The following is a 20307-nucleotide window of genomic DNA, read 5'->3' on the forward strand; positions in this document are numbered from 1 at the left end:
GTCTAGGGTATTCGCAATTGTGAATATATTTCTTCTGTAGCGTGGAAAGAGTTCATCAAAGTCCTGTTGAAGGATTAGGATCATACCTGGGGTACTGATCACTGGCTGGTTGGCAATGACAATTTGTTTGTTAGGTGTATGAGGAGAAATGGCACGAGAGACAAATTTTTGTACTAGGTGCGCAGGGTGACAGTCATCATAATGTAAGAAATGATAGTGATTAGTGTGCCACTAATTAGCTCTATTCTTACATATTTTTTTATTATTTAAATATACAAAATATCACAGACAAAGTATTTAAAAGAAAATTTTATGCTTTCTCCACTATTTTTGTAATATGTAGTTATTCAGAATAAAGGCTTCTACATTGACTTTTCCTATTTGTGCTAGATGAATCAACTGTATACAATCACAGCCCTTCATTATAGCACATAAATTTAAATGAATTTAAACACACATGCTACTGGGCACAACACATGACAGCCACAAGATAAAGTGGTCTACCAACTGACACTACAGAATTCTGGTTCAATCAAAATGAAATACTGTGTGTCACAAACATGGACTTTTCTTTCTTTTGGTCACAATGAATTTCATTTAGCATGTTTAGCACTGTAACACTTAACACCACCAACAGTTGAAGCCCTCGCATGTTTGGTAAGCACAGCGTTTACATTCATTTTTTCTGTTGCAACACGCCTGAAACAAAGATAACAAAATACAATTAGGGAAATTTGTTCAGAAACTATCAATTCTTTAATGAAGTATTTTGAAAAACTTATTTTGTGAAATAATAGTGCACTTAATTCAAAATAATATGTATGTAAATACACACATGCTTTGGTTAAAATGAGAAATATTTAGAAATATTACAGTTTTACTTCAGCTCCCCTGAGATGCATACATTGTTTTTACACACAGTCCCTTTTATCCCTTTTATTTATTCACACAGAAAGCAGTGTCAATTTGTAACACATGGAGGTTGTCATAATGCTTTGAGAGTCGCCATCACCATAAAATGTCTTCATCTTTCTTTCCCTAGTTGAATGTACAGTTTTATTGTAACCAATAGTCACGAAGTTTTTCTCGCAATAAGAGTGTTAAGTTTTATGTGATATCTTGGTTTAAAAATCAGGGCTTGAGTATAGCAAGCAAATGAGTGAAAGGTGCAGTAGTTACGCAGATATGAAGAGGCTTGCACAGAGAGAGATTAGTGCAGAAACACGAACCAAAGCAGTCTTTGGAGTGATAAGAACAATGCTTCTTATTCTTTACCATCCATCCAAAGAACTAGGTTTCCAGTGCTCATCATCTTTGTCACTCTCCATGGGCTGCCGAGAATAATGAAATACACAGGCTTTTAGTATTCACTGACTGTGAATGTCCTCTTATATGAATCCAAGTTCGCTATTCTGTGTTGGAAAAGATATTTTTATTTTCCGTTACTTACAGCTAATGTCTTTGCTGAATGTCTTTACCAAATTAATGATGCAGCTCTTGCTTTTGGGACAATGTTCCACATGAAAAAATTTCGTGTATAAAATCACAATAGTTGAATATGCTTCCACGATAGCAATAAATAATATTCCCTTGACCACTACCAACTGACTTTTCACATTGATTTCTGCTCAACTGGAATTCAGTCCGCTACCACTTTGTTCTCGCATTAACTGACTATTCTGTTGGTTCTTACGAGAATATGAATGAAAAAACACACAATGCTGGTGTAATATTCTACACTGGAGCACCAAAGAAACTAATATAGGCATGTGTATTCAAATAGAGAGATATGTAAATAGGCAGAATATAGTATACGGTGTTGCGGTCGGCAATGCCTATATAATACAAGTGTCTGGTGCAGTTGATAGATCAGTTACTGCTGCTACAATGGCAGGTTATCAAGATTTAAGTGAGTTTGCACATGGCATTATAGTCGGCACATAAGCGATGGGACAGAGCATCTATGAGGGTAGCAACGAAGTGGGGATTTTCCTGTACGACCATTTCACGAGTGTACCATGAATATCAGGAAGCTCGTAAAACATCAAATCTCAGACATTGCTGCGCTCAGAAAAAGATCCTGCAAGAACGGGACCAACCATGACTGAAGAGAAACAATCTTCCATAAACTGCTGCATATTTCAATGCTGGGCCATCAAGTGTCAGCATGCGAATCTTTCAATGAAGCATCATCGATATGGTCTTTCGGAGCTGAATGACCATTTGTGTACCCTTGATGACTTCACAACACAAAGCTTTATGCCTCACCTGTGCCCGTCAACACCAACATTGGACTGTTGATGACTGGAAATGTGTTGCCTGGTCAAACGTGTCTCGTTTCAAATTTTATCGAGCAGATAGACATGTATGGTACGGAGACAACATCATGAACCCATGGACCCTGCATGTCAGCAGGGGACTGTTCAAGTTGGTGGAGGCTCTGTAATGGTGTGGGGTGTGTGCAGGTCGAGTGATATGGGATCCCCGATATGTCTAGATATGACTCTGACAGGTGACATGTACGTAAGCATCTTGTCTGATCACCTGCATCCCATTCATGTCCATTCCGACTGACTTGGACAATTCCAGCAGGACAAAGAGACACTCCACACATCCAGAATTATTACAGAGAGGCTCCAGAAAAACTCTTCCGAGTTTAAACACTTCCGCTGGTCACCAGACTCCACAGACATGAACATTACATCTACATCTACATCTACATTTATACTCCGCAAGCCACCCAACGGTGTGTGGCGGAGGGCACTTTATGTGCCACTGTCATTACCTCCCTTCCCTGTTCCAGTCGCATATGGTTCGCGGGAAGAACGACTGTCTGAAAGCCTCCGTGCACGCTCTAATCTCTCTAATTTTACATTTGTGATCTCCTCGGGAGGTATAAGTAGGGGGAAGCAATATATTCAATACCTCATCCAGAAACGCAACCTCTCGAAACCTGGCAAGCAAGCTACACCGCGATGCAGAGCGCCTCTCTTGCAGAGTCTGCCACTTGAGTTTGTTAAACATCTCCGTAACGCTATCATGGTTACCAAATAACCCTGTGACGAAACGGGCCGCTCTTCTTTGGATCTTCTCTATCTCCTCCGTCAACCCGATCTGGTACGGATCCCACATTGATGCGCAATACTCAAGTATAGGTCAAACGAGTGTTTTGTGAGCCACCTCCTTTGTTGATGGACTACATTTTCTAAGGACTCTCCCAATGAATCTCAACCTGGTACCCGCCTTACCAACAATTAATTTTATATGATCATTCCACTTCAAATCGTTCCGCACGCATACTCCCAGATATTTTACAGAAGTAACTGCTACCAGTGTTTGTTCTGCTATCATATAATCATACAATAAAGGATCCTTCTTTCTATGTATTCGCAATACATTACATTTGTCTATGTTAAGGGTCAGTTGCCACTCCCTGCACCAAGTGCCTATCTGCTGCAGATCTTCCTGCATTTCGCTACAATTCTCTAATGCTGCAACTTCTCTGTATATTACAGCATCATCCGCGAAAAGCCGCATGGAACTTCCGACACTATCTACTAGGTCATTTATATATATTGTGAAAAGCAATGGTCCCATAACACTCTCCTGTGGCACGCCAGAGGTTACTTTAACGTCTGTAGACGTCTCTCCATTGATAACAACATGCTGTGTTCTGTTTGCTACAAACTCTTCAATCCAGCCACACAGCTGGTCTGATATTCCGTAGGTTCTTACTTTTTTTATCAGGCGACAGTGCGGAACTGTATCTAACGCCTTCCGGAAGTCGAGGAAAATAGCATCTACCTGGGAGCCTGTATCTAATATTTTCTGGGTCTCATGAACAAATAAAGCGAGTTGGGTCTCACACGATCGCTGTTTCCGGAATCCATGTTGATTCCTACATAGTAGATTCTGGGTTTCCAAAAACGACATGATACTCGAGCAAAAAACATGTTCTAAAATTCTACAACAGATCGACGTCAGAGATATAGGTCTATAGTTTTGCGCATCTGCTCGACGACCCTTCTTGAAGGCTGGGACTACCTGTGCTCTTTTCCAATCATTTGGAACCTTCCGTTCCTCTAGAGACTTGCAGTACACGGCTGTTAGAAGGGGGGCAAGTTCTTTTGCGTACACTGTGTAGAATCGAATTGGTATCCCGTCAGGTCCAGTGGACTTTCCTCTGTTGAGTGATTCCAGTTGCTTTTCTATTCCTTGGACACTTATTTCGATGTCAGCCATTTTTTCGTTTGTGCGAGGATTTAGAGAAGGAACAGCAGTGCGGTCTTCCTCTGTGAAACAGCTTTGGAAAAAGGTGTTTAGTATTTCAGCTTTACGCGTGTCATCCTCTGTTTCAATGCCTTCATCATCCCTGAGTGTCTGGATATGCTGTTTCGATCCACTTACTGATTTAACGTAAGACCAGAACTTCCTAGGATTTTCTGTCATGTCGGTACATAGAATTTTACTTTCGAATTCACTGAACGCTTCACGCATAGCCCTCCTTACGCTAACTTTGACATCGTTTAGCTTCGGTTTGTCTGAGAGGTTTTGGCTGCATTTAAACTTGGAGTGAAGCTCTCTTTGCTTTCGCAGTAGTTTCCTAACTTTGTTGTTGTACCACGGTGGGTTTTTCCCGTCCCTCACAGTTTTACTCGGCACGTACCTGTCTAAAACGCATTTTACGATTGCCTTGAACTTTTTCCATAAACACTCAACATTGTCAGTGTTGAAACAGAAATTTTCGTTTTGATCTGTTAGGTAGTATGAAATCTGCCTTCTATTACTCTTGCTAAACAGATAAACCTTCCTCCCTTTTTTTATATTCCTATTTACTTCCATATTCAGGGATGCTGCAACGGCCTTATGATCACTGATTCCCTGTTCTGCGCTTACAGAGTCGAAAAGTTTGGGTCTGTTTGTTATCAGTAGGTCCAAGATGTTATCTCCACGAGTCGGTTCTCTGTTTTAATTGCTCGAGGTAATTTTCGGATAGTGCACTCAGTATAATGTCACTCAATGCTCTGTCCCTACCACCCGTCCTAAACATCTGAGTGTCCCAAACTATATCTGGTAAATTGAAATCTCCACCTAAGACTATAACATGCTGAGAAAATTTATGTGAAATGTATTCCAAATTTTCTCTCAGTTGTTCTGCCACTAATGCTGCTGAGTCGGGAGGTTGGTAAAAGGAGCCAATTATTAACCTAGCTCAGTTGTTGAGTGTAACCTCCACCCATAATAATTCACAGGAACTTATCCACAGGATAAACTACTACTAACAGCGACGAACACTCCACCACCGGTTGTATGCAATCTGTCCTTTCTAAACACCGTCTGTACCTTTGTAAAAATTTCGGCAGAATTTATCTCTTGCTTCAGCCAGCTTTCTGTACTTATAACGATTTCAGATTCGGTGCTTTCTATCAGCGCTTGAAGTTCCGGTACTTTACCATCGCAGTTTCGACAGTTTACAATTACATTACCGATTGCTGCTTGGTCCCCGCATGTCCTGACTTTACCCCGCACCCGTTGAGGCTGTTGCCCTTTCTGTACTTGCCCAAGGCCATCTAACCTAAAAAACCGCCCAGCCCACACCACACAACCCCTGCTACCCGTGTAGCCGCTTGTTGCGTGTAGTGGACCCCTGACCTATCCAGCGGAACCTGAAACCCCACCACCCTATCGCGCAAGTCGAGGAATCTGCAGCCCACACGGTCGCAGAACCGTCTCAGCCTCTGATTCAGACCCTCCACTCGGCTCTGTACCAAAGGTCCGCAGTCAGTCCTGTCGACGATGCAGCAGATGGTGAGCTCTGCTTTCATCCCGCTAGCGAGACTGGCAGTCTTCACCAAATGAGATAGCCGCCGGAAGCCAGAGAGGATTTCCTCCGATCCATAGCGACACACATCATTGGTGCCGACATGAGCAACCACCTGCAGATGGGTGCACCCTGTACCCTTCATGGCATCCGGAAGGACCCTTTCCACATCTGGAATGACTCCCCCCGGTATGCACACGGAGTGCACATTGGTTTTCTTCCCCTCTCTTGCTGCCATATCCCTAAGGGACCCCATTACTGAGCATACCTGGGATGTCTCGCAATGTGCTGTTCAGAAGAGATCTCTATGCCCTCATACTCTTTCAGATTTATGGACAGCCCTGCAGGATTTATGGTGTCTATTCCCTCCGGCACTATTTCAGACATTAGTCGAGTCCATGCCATGTCATGTTGCGGCACTTCTGTGTGCTTGCAGAGGCCCTACCAATATTAGGCAGATGTACCAGTTTCTTTGGCTCTTCAGTGTATAATGGTTATTATTTTACAAACAGGTTTCCTGTTCTTAATCCATCAGGTACAAAGATAAATGTGTGACAGACAATTTTTTGTGGGATCAAAGATTGGGAAATAGTGCAATTATCAAGCATCTCACTTGGTTTCCAAAAGTGACAATTCTCAATGTTAGGATTAAAACACAGCAATTACTTCAGTAAACCTGCAGTGTAAAAATATGTATGTTGATAAAGTATCTGACATATTAAATAATGAATAACATGACAAATCCTCCTTTCCACAAAAATTTTCTCTTGCCAATAATGCAACACAAGTTTCGAGCTTGCCTCCAGCAGTACAACGTATGTAAATACGAGGGTTGTCCACAAAGTAAGTTCCGTTTCTATTTCTATCTATGATCACAGTTCCGGGCATATGCGGTAGTTACCCTGACTCAAGAAGATAGCGTTACGGAGATGTTTAGCAAACTCAATTGGCAGACTCTGCAAGAGAGGTGCTCTGCATCGCAGTGTAGCTTGCTGTCCAGGTTTTGAGAGGGTGCATTTCTGGATGAGGTATCGAATATATTTCTTCCCCCTACTTATACCTCCCGAGGAGATCACAAATGTAAAATTACAGAGATTCGAACGCGCATGGAGGCTTTCCAGCAGTCGTTCTTCCCGAACGCGCATGGAGGCTTTCCAGCAGTCGTTCTTCCCGCGAACCATACGCAACTGGAACAGGAAAGGGAGGTAATGACAGTGGCACGTAAAGTGCCCTCCGCCACACACTGTTGGGTGGCTTGCGGAGTATAAATGTAGATGTAGATGACATGTATGTGATTTTCAGATCGCTGCTGCCAACGTGGGCTTTGTAGTGCTTCTTTATAATGACAGCCACAGTTGAAAATGCCGCCGTGTGTGAAATCAGATCTGGGATTTGTTTTCTAAATGCAAAGAAACTTAAACCAAAGGAAATTCATCGGTAAATCTGTGAGGTTTACGGACAAAAGGCTATGAGTGATTCAATGGTTAGAAGATGGGTCAGACTGTTCAATGAAGGACGTGATCAACTGCAGTGGACGCCCGTCTGTGCTTACTGATGAACTGGTTCACACAATCGAAGAGATTAAGCACAACCGTAAGTTTTCATTTAGTGCCCTTGCTATGAAAGTTCCGCAAAACTCACTATCACTAATTCATGAAATTTTTACTGAAAAACTGAAATCTGGAAACTTTGCTCATGTTGGGTACCCAAAATTCTTACTGAACAACACAAAAAACAACGGATGGGCAGAGCACTTCAGTTTTTGATACACTACAATGAAGAAGGCGATGGTTTTCTTTCTCGGATAGTCACGGGGGATGAAACTCGGGTACCGTATTATACCCCTGAAACAAAACAGCAATCAATAGAATGAAGGCACACTTCATCCCCAACGAAGGTTAAGCCTAAGCAAATCTTGACACCTTGAAAAGTCATGTGCACCATTTTTTGGGACAGGACAAGCATTTTGCTGATTGATTTCTTACCACGAGGCCAAACAATCAATGCACATGGTTACTGCGAGACCATTAAGAAATTGCACCACGCAATACAGAACAAGCGCCAAGGATTACTGTCAAAAGGTGTAATTTTTTCCACGATAATGCCCGACCTCACACAGCGAATGTGACCGAACAACTCTTACGGACGGGAATTTCACTGGGACGCAGTTGATCATCCTCCGTACAGCTCGGATCTCGCTCCTAGTGACTTTCATCTCTTCTTACATCTAAAATCTGTCCTTGGTGGGCAACACTTCAACGATGATGATGATGATGAGCTGAAAGAATATGTTACCACATGGTTGAATACACAGGCGGCAACCTTCTATGAAGAAGGCAAACAAACACTTATGCCACGCTATGACAAGTGCTTACAAAATTTCAGAAGCTATGTAGAAAAGTAGTTTAACAGTTGTAGATTTTTGTGAAATAAATATTTTTTCTGTATCTGCACACGTTTGTTTTTTATAACCAAATAGAATTTACTTTGTGGACATACCTCATATGTTGTACGCTTTTATGCTTTGAGAGGTGAAGGCAGAGATGATGGTGGGTTCCTAGGCTCAAAAGAAGAGAAATTGATTTCATGAGCAGACATGTCCTACTTCTTGTTAGTACTTAGGTACTAGTACTGTATGAAAATGTACTGTGTATTCCAACCACAACACACTGTGGTGATATATTTGTTGTAGGAACAGCTGAACCATCCCTGCAATACTGAGAAAAGCTGTGGTGTCTCTTGACATGTAATATACGGTGATCATTATAATATACAGTGATCATTTATGATAATATTATATGGTACATAGAAGGGATGAAAATTTAAAAAGGAAAGTTAGTAGTGAAATTGCGAAATATGAAGCAGCTGGTCATGCACAAAATAATGATACAATATTCACACCAAGAAGAAGGTAATCTGCTATTGATACAGGGTGTTTAAAAAAAGTGTCTCATATTTCTATAGGAGGTGATAGTGGTCAAAATTAGAAGAATAGTTCCTTTAATTGTATTTCAGAAACCCTTACCTGTCGAGTAGTGGGCTGCTTCACTTGTGCCAAGTAATGTGCAGTATTCAGTGGAGTAGGCCATCACAAGAGATGCAAATCCTCAATAAATCATGGTGGTGAGGCATCAGGACCACTTCAGTATTAATGTATGGGCAGGAATTGTCAGTGACAGACTCATAGGGCCTTACACTTTACCAAACAGATTAACAGGTGCTGTGCATCATAGATTTCTTTAATGAAGTACCACTGCTACTGGAGAACGTTACCCTTGCAGAAAGACAATGATTGTGGTTTATTCACGACTGGACACCATCCAATTTTCTACAGATCGTGTGACAGTTCCTCCTGCAAAGTTTCATGGGCGATGTATTGGTATAGGTGGTCTGGTTCATGGCCTCTCCATACACTGGTCCTGAATCCACTGGATTTCTGGCTATGAGGACATATAAAAGCTATGCCAAAACCATCAACACTGCACAGACGTTTATAAATGACCAAAGCATGTGACACGTCTAAATAGAGCCAGATGTATTTGTAAGAGTGCACGATTCACTGTGAAAAATGGCCGAAGAACACATCAGGATGCTTGGTAACAACAAGCAGCACTGCCTACAATATCTACTTCTACATAATACGCAGATGGGAATAAGAGGACAAATTTGCCCATGTCTCAATAGGTACTGGTTTCCAGACATATCATAATAAGGTCTTAATAAGATCTTAATAATACTTTCATTACAGTTGCGAAAGATTGTAATTAGCCTATACAATTTGTATATCAGCAACTGTGGAAAAAGAGGTTGATAAACAAAGAAGACAATGTGTTCCTACTGTCGTTCACAATAAATGCAGTATGAGAACATGACATAGTCAATATATCCCTTTCACTTATAAACATTATAATAGGATGTTTTAACCTACAAGAACATCTGCAGTAAGCTAAGGCTTGTTTTAATCTTTCTCAAGTTAGTGCAGTGAATAATTGAAGGAGAACAATGGATATTGAGGACTAATAGCAAATAACACTGAACTACTTAGGTAACAGTAGGTGCTGAAACTACATATTGTTCGAAGATTAATTTACAGAAATTACAATTAAAACTTAACTAATTAAATTGACTGAATACATCAAAAAATTGTTTCTTTTTAACAATTTCTTCTGCTACAAGCGTTAAGCCCAATTATTTGTTTAAATAATGAAATTAATGTACATAGTTATGCAAACAATACTTTTGACAAAACTGTTAATTACTTTGAAATTAATGAAGGGCTGGCTTTGCTAACATGTTTTCAAATAGAGCCATACAGATCCTTTAAGAATACTATTAGTTGCTCCTCCAAATGTTTATGATTAGTATAGAATTTATATTTGTCTATAAGTCAACAACAGAATTTAAGTTATGAAACAATTACCAATTTCACCCTATAACAAAAGTTATTTATTTATTTATTTTTTTCTCATTAGCCAACATTTGTTGAAATAGACAGTTTTGACATTTCATTTGATAGTGAATCTAAAATTGGGAAACTATGTACATTCAGATTAAATTACACGAGGATAAAGAGTTATTCTCTACATTATAAATCCTTAACATCATAGTTACTCTCTACTACATTCCAATTCCTTAAAATCATAGATACACTTATCAGATAACAATTTGTGCAGCTGCTTCTTGAAGGCATCACCTTGTAGGTCTTTCAGTGATGGTGGTAACTTGTTACATCATTTTAATCCTGTTTGTTTAAAGCTACTTTGGACCTTAGACAGCCTAGTAAAGTCTACATCAAGATTGTTTTTATATCTGGTATCATGTGAATGAACATATGTACTGGAAGGTAAGGTATGTATTTGTTTTTTTTTATGGAAAGAAGACACATTTTTATATACAGAGAAGGTAATGTTAAGATGTTAAGTTCCTTAAAGTGCTTTCGATATGATTCTTCGCTTTTAATACCTGTAATTGCTCTAATTGCTTTCTTTTGTCACATGAACACTGTCTGAGCACCAGTTGAGTTGCCCCATAATTTTATTCTGTACTGTAAGTGAGATTCAAAGAAGGCATAATAAGAAGATAAAAGTTGTTTTCTGCTAACTAATGTTTTTAGTTTCCTTAACAAAAAGACTACTCTAGATAATCTGGTACATATGTTAATTTCGGGTCCAGGTGGATTCCTAGAAATCTTACAGTTACTAACTAGGAAAAGCCACAATAAATTAGAAAATCAATTATATACATAAAACTAAGCAAAACTGAGGGCCAACCTTGCTCTTTTATGAAAGTGCAGATTATACTCACGTGTGTTAATGGTAATTAGTTAAAACTGAAAAAATGAATTTTAAGGAGACAGATGGCAAAAGAAGACAGGAAGTAAAAATATCCCAGCTGACCTCGTCACAACAGGGCAAAGCAGGATGCTCGAGTAACGAGGCTACTGGTAGCAGCCCAACCCAGCGCACTTAGGGAGCAAGTAGGTGGATTACTGACAGTGGCACAGCAGTTAGAGTGGCAGGTAGCAAGCACATCTGCTACAATCAAAGGGTTAAGACTTCCTGTGAGTCAGTTATAGACCTGTAGCGCTATTGCCCGAGATGTATTTGATATGACCGAGTTTTGGGTCTCTGACTAATGTGCTTGGGTCATTAATAAACAAATTCCTTTGAAGATTTGGAAGCTCATTTATAAAGTGAGGAACAGAGGAGGACACAGAACTGAAGCTTGTGATACGTCTCATACTGCGGTGCAGGTTCTCACTCTAACACTCTACTCTTTTATATGAAGGCAAAAGACATCCCATATCAAAGAGGTGCAAGAATTGTTAAATGCTTCTGTTTATCAAGCAGAGTTCTATAGTCTACACAACTTCTGGCAATATCAAGTATATTAATAATACAAAAATATTCATACTAATGTATTTTTGGAACTTACTCAATGTATGGATAAATTTCATTCAATGTCCACCTCTCTCGAGTTTGAAACAGAATACGAAATCTTTCATTTATGTCCTCAGGCAGATCAACTTCAGGAAAATGCCAAATAACTTCTGGTTTGCAATCCTTCTGCATCAGAGCTATTCCATCAAGGTATTCCACTTTTGTCTCCATACCTTTGAAAAAGAAAATTACAGAAAATACAGTATCTAAAAATGAAAACTGTTTCCTTCCACACGGTTTTACATGTTTCTTCACTGAAATGTATCAAGGACCCTGTACTATTTTCACAACAATGAGAAATATTAAGAAGTATCTTACAGTGGTAAAATATTATACAAAATTCTTAGAAATGATGACACTGCATTGTATCTGTTGCAAGACAAAGGCTGCACTCCTAACTGAGGAATGCACTCTCCGACAAAGACACTGAAAAATAATTCTAGCATTAATTTACTGTTTATTAATATGGGTGCTAAAAAGTTAAGAAAAATATATTGTGCCAGTATCAAAAGTCTCATTCCTGATTATGTATGATGAGAGAAAATGGATTATAATAAAAATGTAATTACAGTGATTATGTTCCAAGACAACAGTAACATGATAAATCTATTAAAAAACAGTTCAAATTTACTACTAAAGTTTTGGTAGAATGTAAATAATTTAGGAGTAGAAGAGACTGCTCACTGGGCAACAGAAGCATTGAGTCATCGACACGCACACACAACAGAAAAAGAAAGCTTACTATTTTGTTGAGCTAGAATTTGGCATGATACACACTATATATGACCATACAACACCCCGCAACTTACTACTTGTTGAGCTAAAGAGAGAAAGGAAGAAAGAAAGAAAGAAAGAAAGAGAGAGAGAGAGAGAGAGAGAGAGAGAGAGAGAGGAGGGGGGGGGGGGGGGAGGGTTGCCTCTTATCTTGACAAAGGACTTATTCCAAGAACTTATTCCATCTGAAAGCTAGCAAGTTTTCTTTCTCTTCTGTGTGTGACCGTCAATGACTCAACTCTTCTGCTATTCTCCTTTATTGTTAAATTAACAACACAATTCAGTTAGTGAGAAAGCATGACAATTTAGTAGTTAAGGTGGAAACTCATTGCATAGTAAAACTGTTAGGACAAATCTTTTTGAATGCAAGCCAACCACATTACATGAGAATGATTGAAAAATTGAAGTAATAATAACTAAACCAGTGACAAAAACCCCACATTGTTAATGAGCTCAACCAAATAAATAGCAACATTTGCAGTGGACTGGGTATGAAGAGATACATACACAATTACAATTCTCTCTCCCCCCCCCCCCCCCCCCCCCCCCCAAGTGAATAGTTTTAAGATGTGACAGCGGAACACGCAATTCTCGAACAAGGAATGGAGGAAGAAAAGGTAAGCCACCTACTGGAAACTACGAGGACTGAGACAGACGCAAAGTGCTAAACACTACAAAAGATGTGCAGTAAGAAGCACAACTTACCCTAAAGTTTTCGGTAGAACCAGAGCTTAACTTTTACTGTGGCAAGAATGGGAATAATTAAGGTTCTTTTAATTCCAAAGCAATATATTATGTTTATTCAAGGAATCAACAATTTGGTTATGGAAGGAAATGTAGCAGGTGAATGTTTCAAGCAAAGACCAAGATTTGCTACAGTACACAGGTTCAAATGGATGAAAGCTGCAGTAGTAGTGCAGAGATGATTGATTAGCCTGGAGAACATCAAGCCAGACTGAAGATCACAGCAACATATCGCACTCTAACAATTGTAGTGTGTCGATACACAAGCATGGCAAACACATCTACGTCTACAACTATACTCTGCAAATCATTATGAAGTGCAAGGCAGAAGGTACATCCCATTCAGCCAGCTATTAGCGTTCCCTTCTGTTTCATTCACTTATTGTGTGGGGGAATAATATATTTTTTTTAATGTCTCTGTGCTTGCTGTAGTTAAACTAATTTTGTCCTCACAATCCCTATGTGAGCAATACATAAGGGGTTGTAGCCAGTTCTTGGGTCTATGTAAGCAGCTTCCTCCGGATAGTTTATGTATGTCTTCATGAGTCTACCAGTTCAGTTTGTCAGTTAACGAGTATTGTGCTCTCATTTAAATATATGGCCGAAAGAGTCAGCCTACAGGAATTGTGAAACGAACCGTGTCGTCAAGGACCGCATGCCACAAAGGGCGCAGATTCACCACGAGATGGGGAAACTCACAGGCGTCTATTGTCTATTGAGGCCCAGGTGCTGTAGTGTGCGAACCTACATCATAGGGAAACCCAGTAGAAGGCTTCTGTGGCCAAGGAGAAATAGCGGTGTTAAATATGGTGGACCTAAGGTCGACCATAAAGGGAAACAGTTATGAAAACTATTTAATTCTGTAGTAATTCAGGGAATTGAGCCACAGTTATTTTAATCTATCATCCTTTATAAATTTTCATGGTGACCTCAATAAAACTTGAATATTGATCAAATCTTTAATAGTTTAGGATTTACTGTTAAAGTGAAATTAAGAAGTTTTGTAACAAAGACCCGAATGCTAAAATCTGAACGCTTTGGTTGACCTTAACGATCGACATTGCATACAGAAGTGCATCATTAAAATGACAAACATTGTAAATATCAACTCTGTATATTTATTTGTTTAAAAGATATAGTAAATTTTAATCACCAGTATTTTCAGTTACGCATCAGATCATCATTTCCTCCACACAAAACACATTGAACGATGACAGCATGACACCTTATTGAATCATTGCAACTAAAGTTTATTACTGGTGTTTTTCTCTTGTTTATGTGTAATTGCTACAATATTATTCTGTTGCAGCGATTCTTTGTTAGAGTATCAGTTCTTATCAGTCAAAACTACAAAAACTTAAGTCAAAACTAAAACACTGAAAAATTCCTGGAATTCTAGAAAGTTCCAGGGTTTTTCCCAGTTTTCTCCCGGCTGAAAAAAATTCCCACAATTTTCCCAGATTTCTCGGTTGCCCTGGGGTGTATATATCCTGTAGCAACATAAACTGCTCAATAATAGTTTGGACCAACCTCATGGCTTGTGCAATCCAAATCCCTCAACCCCCCCCCCCCCCCCTCCCTCTCCCAAGACATCTTTCTCAATACTTTTTGACTACAGGAAATAAATACGAACAGCCATGTGTGGATTTGTGTACAGGGGTAAAAGTAAATCTGCATGCTCCATTGCTTTCCTCAGGTATGAAGTGCCACAGATTCAGCAGGGAGCCGAGTCAGTCTTGTTTTGGGCTGGTCTCGTGTACAGATGACAAGGGTAATTTGAGGATTATGCAGTATTGGGATAGGATTCATCAACCTTTAGTCAAGACCTTTCGAAATTTACAGTACATCACCGCACGAACCCTCGTCATATGTTGGACAACCTCAGGAAAGCTGTCATTTAAGATTGAAACAGGCTTGAGCAGTAACATCTTGACTACTTTATGGACAGCATGCCAAGGAGGTACAAGCTTATTACTGCGCACAGGAGAGGAGTAACGTGGTACTGAATGTTACCCAGCTGCAGATTTTGTTCACTTTTGAAGAGACTGACTTTATATCATTATTGTTCTGTTTTATTTAAACAAATTAATTATTCTTTCACACCTGCTTCCCTTGAACCTAAGTCCACAAACATTTTCAAATATGCAAGCACTGTAAAAGTTTTTTTATACTTTATTTAGAGTTAATGGATAATAAGATAAATGGTCAACAAGCACACTCTTTACAACGTTGGCAGTTTCTAAATTTATAAAGGCAAACTGTATTTATCTCTTTGGAAAATCCAGGATGGAATAATGACAGTGTTATGAAAAGGATAAATTGCTATTCACCATACAATGGAGACGTCGAGCCACAGACAAGCACAGCAAAAAGACCACTACACATAAGCTTTCGGCCACTAGGCCTTCTTCTGAAATAAACACACACACACACACACACACACACACACACACACACACACACACACAATCATGCAAATGCATCTCACACACACATGACCACTGTCTCTGACTGCTGGGGCCATACTCTGTGTCTGGTCATGTGTGTGAGATCTGCATTTGCATGAATGTGTGTGTATGTTGTCTATTTTGAAAAAGACAGTCTGGCCAAAAGCTTACGTATTCAGTAGTCTTTTTGTTGTGCTTGCCTGCGACTCAACATCTCTGCTATACGGTGAGTAGACCTATCTTTTTCATGATATTGTGCTTGTCTCTCTCATTCTCATTCCCTCCCTCCCAAAGAAGAAGTTACAAGAATTTTTGGCATCAACTGACTCAGAACGTTATTAAATGAGAATATTACCTTCTGGAACACACTGTCCCCATGCCAGCATGAAGTCTTGCAGGTTGAACTGCCCAGCTGGGCGCAGCAAAACTTCTGCTAAAAACCTGCACACTTCTCTTTCACGTAACCTGTACAGTGGATTCCCTGCAAAATGAAAAAGGTAAACATTTTACACATAAGCACAACAGAATGCTTACTAAACTAGGGCAACATTTTAAAATTCAACCCTTCCTCTATGAACTTCATAATGCTTCTGTCCACAAGTTAGGATCATTCTTCATGATTTAAAGAAAATCTGGTGCACTTGCCAGATCTGCCTGCTCAAAGCCTGACTCTAATCACACTAAACCTAGAAGAGTAAATGGCAGTTCACACACTATGGTCTGTATGAACACATCATATCTGCACATAGCAAACAGTGTATGCAAACACAGCAAATCTGGCACATGAAATGATCTAGCTCTTGTGTTTGTTTGGTCTATTGCTTCTAATGTTTGTGTGCACTGAATTCTAAAATAGCTGATACTTGTCTTTGTTGCTGGGAGTTAATTGTGGAATTTATTATAATAATATAAGAGTCACATGTGTTTGTGGGAAGTAAACAAGAAGAATACAGCGACTGGGATCAGAAGGCAGCTATTTGTAGATCTTTAATCCAAAAAATGAGAGCAGTTGACCCAGCTGAAAACAAAGGAATGACAATAAAAAAGGAAATTCAAGTGGGTTGTATACTGCATACAATCAAGTAAAATAGAGAAATCTATTCATATCAAGGTACTTTACTCACTTTCAAGAAAATTTTCTTCACAAGTGTGTATATAGATTCACAAGCACACTACATGCTTGCAATTTACAAATAAAAATTCCAAATCTTTGTCACTTCTTCTTGGAAGCATAACATCAGTCAGTCCCTCATGAGGTGACATTGCTTTCCTCATACACGTAGTCTGCTGTATTATGGGAGCAGTTAAGTGCTTCAATAAATAATTGTGTGTTTTTACACACACATTCTCCTATAATTTTCCCAATCTTTGGGTTTGCCATGTAGTTTGTGAATTAAATGAATGTGGAAAACCTGCCATCACTTAAGAAGTCAGTGTCTTGATCATTCAGACTGTTGTTTCTGCTGCGGGCACATTGTTTGCAAATTTTTTGCCGTGGGAAGTTGCAAATACTGGCCGCAGAGGAACTTCTATTAGAATGCTAGTCCTACATTGGGTCTATGAGGTGTGATCAAAAAGTAATGGCATATTTTGTTTTCTTAAAGAATCTTTATTTATTCATCAACATCAATTTTGTCCCCTTTAAAGTAACCCCCCTCAGATATAATACATTTATGACAGCACTTTTTCCAATCTTTGAAGCTCTTCGGGAACTCACTTTTCACTGTGGTGTTCAACTCCTTCAGCAATTCTGTCTTTATTTCATAAATGGTGGCAAAATGACGTTCTTTCATGGTTTCCTTCAGCCTCAGGAATAGAAAGAAGTTGCAGGGGGCCATGTCCGGTGAGTACGGAGGTTGAGGCAACATAATGGTTTTGTTTTTGCCAAAAAATCATGAACAAGCATTAGATATGAGCGGGAGGATAGTCGAAAATTTCCAGAAGTGATTTTATCACAATTCTGGTTGTTTTCTTCAAATTGCTTTACGCAAATAGTGCACAACTTCCGGGTAGAGTTCCATACTGACCGAACAATCGCATGTCCTGAATGCACAATGCACTACCCCATTGCAATCGAAGACAACAGTGAGAAGAACCTTCATAAATGATCAAACTTATAAATTTTTATCGGTTTTGGCTCTTCAGACAGTTTCCACTGGGACAATTGGGCTTTGGTTTTGACATCATACCCATAATTCTTCAGCAATGTCTACGTGATGTCGTTTCTGGTCGAAATTCAACCATTTCGGAACAAACTTTGCTGCTACAAGTTCCCTGCAAAAAGAAGAAGGAGGAGGAGGAGGAATTGCTTTGCATGATCCAAAGGATATGTCAACATCATCAGCAACCTCTCTGATGGTGACTCGGTGATTTTCCAGACCCGATTTCTTTCACATTGCCATCAATAATTGATGTGCTAGGGCTTCCAGGACAGTCATTATTTTCATCATGAACGTCTTCTCAACCCTCTTTGAAACATTTATTTATACCACATGTGAATGCTTGCTCACTCATAGTTGATTTGCCAAAAACCACTGTCAGCATTTCGAATGCAGTCCTGCACTTTGTTCCATTTTGAAGCAAAATTTAACACACATTCTTTGAGACTTTTTTTTTAAAGTAAATATTCAGCAAGCATTCTAAAACACATATAACCTTCTTGACTGTCAACAAGAAATTTAGTATTCAAACCAGCTGACAATGCAAACATACACAAGGAACATGTGTACCAAGACAAAAAAAGGTTTCGAAAATTAGATGTATAAAGCCCGTGAAATTAATAAAATCGTGTTACTTTTTGATCACACCTCGTAAAATATCCACTGCGAGAGTACAGCCATTTTATGCTATGCGTTCTTTCATACACCAACAGATGGTGGGCCAGCAATACACTGAAAGTGTACCTTGTGGATGTAGGAGATGTCCAACAATTTATTTTATGCATAGATAAATCTTAATGTGTATCGGACTTACTATGGTGATGGTCGCTTGGTAGATCAGTCCACGAACACAGTTACCAAAAAGTATTACCAAGTTTCAGAAGAAATCTAAAATAAAGACTGTAACAATTTTGTTGAAAGCCTACCTCCTAAATCCAATACTGTAATAGTAGCAAATGGAAGCCAAATATACTAATATTTAAATCATCATAATTTTCAGAATGAACAGCACTGGGGATTTAGAGGTATTTGGCTACAAAATGTAAGATAAAATTTTTGAGGAACAAAACTCAGAGAGCAAATGTGTGCTAATACCAATATTCCTGGCAAATTAAAACCACATCACATCAGAACTCTTTGCCACATCCTTGCCAATGCTTTAGCAATGAGTTCTTGTTATAAATAATTATCACAGAAAACTTGCATGTCTTCACTAATAACACAGTAAGAGCAATTTTGTGATTTCAAATGTCCAGTACTCACCAGCACTGTCCATTTTTCCAGTGGGCTCTGCATACCATTCGAAACACTGGCTTAATATTTCAGGTGGAACTAATTCACTCAAACTCTCCAATGTCTCATATTTGCTGACACTATCCAGTGGCCAAGAGTTGTGCTCAACAAGATTTAATATCTGGGTCACAATTCGAAAATGATAGTCATGTTCCAAAATACGCCAGAAACCTAGAAGAAGAAAAAAAAAGAGAAAATAAAATAAATTAAGATGCCAGACGCTGTCACTTTTTTCTCTGCCAATCGTGACTGAATGCAACCCATAATTTGTGGTTAGACAGCCAAGAATCAAAATGTACTGAAATTTGGACTTTTTCCAAAAAGCATATTACAGGGAACCATTTTATAACCCTCTTAAGAAAATTCTACATAGACATAATATCATAGTCTCACCATACTGCTAACAGGACACTTGAAAATTATCTGCAAACTGTTACATTTAAAGAAGAAATCTTTTCGTAAAAGAAACTCCTTCTAAGACTTTACTCATCTCATTGTACAAGGCTGTCTTACCACTTTCTGCACAAGTCAGTAACAACAATGAAATCTTCATTAATTAATTCCTAATGTCATTAACAAAAAAATTCACAATGTAACAATGAACAGTTTTGTGTTAAAACATCACTTATTGTTGGCCAAACTGCCTCTGCTGCAAGTTTTTGGCATAATAGGGTCCCAAAATTTTACAATCCCTTTAATTTCTAAAAATTCCATTTACATTATGAACAGCAAGTTTTCGACAAAGCAGATTTCAACCTGCATGAAACAGTCACCAATGTAGTGAATCTGAGACTCAGGTATGTAGTAGCAACCAATGTTTGGTCAATGTTAGAAATCTGGTGACTAGCCACCAAACATCACTCAGATCTCGGCTATATGCCTTGCACCGCTGGATATAGTCCTGCTTCATAAATTTCCACTTGTTACAGTCTTAAAGCACAAACATACATGTGTTCCTGCATGTTTTCTAATGGCATTTACCCACCTTCCACTAGGAAGTTGTCATAGTCTTTTCGTATCTCTAAGAATCCAGCAAAGAATTTTCTTAATCCACCTATCCTCCATTTTTTAAAATTAATTACAACAGTCTAGAAAAATCCAGGATGGTAATTAACAATATTATGAAAAGG

At 39.0% G+C, this 20307-nt stretch overlaps 1 protein-coding gene across 1 annotated transcript in view; it reads right to left on the bottom strand.

Annotated features, from left to right (window-relative positions):
* Positions 1 to 242: 242 nt before the first annotated feature.
* The window catches only part of LOC126092475 (sister chromatid cohesion protein DCC1), a 119824-nt gene continuing 99759 nt past the window's right edge, over positions 243 to 20307 (bottom strand). The window contains exons 5-8 of the mRNA XM_049908090.1: positions 19148 to 19348; positions 16081 to 16206; positions 11756 to 11933; positions 243 to 699 (exon numbers count right to left, since the gene is read on the bottom strand). Of these exons, the coding sequence (XP_049764047.1) occupies positions 594 to 699; positions 11756 to 11933; positions 16081 to 16206; positions 19148 to 19348 (611 nt within the window). The 3' untranslated portion in view covers positions 243 to 593. The remainder of the gene's footprint in view (positions 700 to 11755; positions 11934 to 16080; positions 16207 to 19147; positions 19349 to 20307) is intronic.

This window comes from Schistocerca cancellata, chromosome 7 (genome assembly GCF_023864275.1).
Source record: "Schistocerca cancellata isolate TAMUIC-IGC-003103 chromosome 7, iqSchCanc2.1, whole genome shotgun sequence".
NCBI classification, from domain to species: Eukaryota; Metazoa; Arthropoda; class Insecta; order Orthoptera; family Acrididae; genus Schistocerca; species Schistocerca cancellata.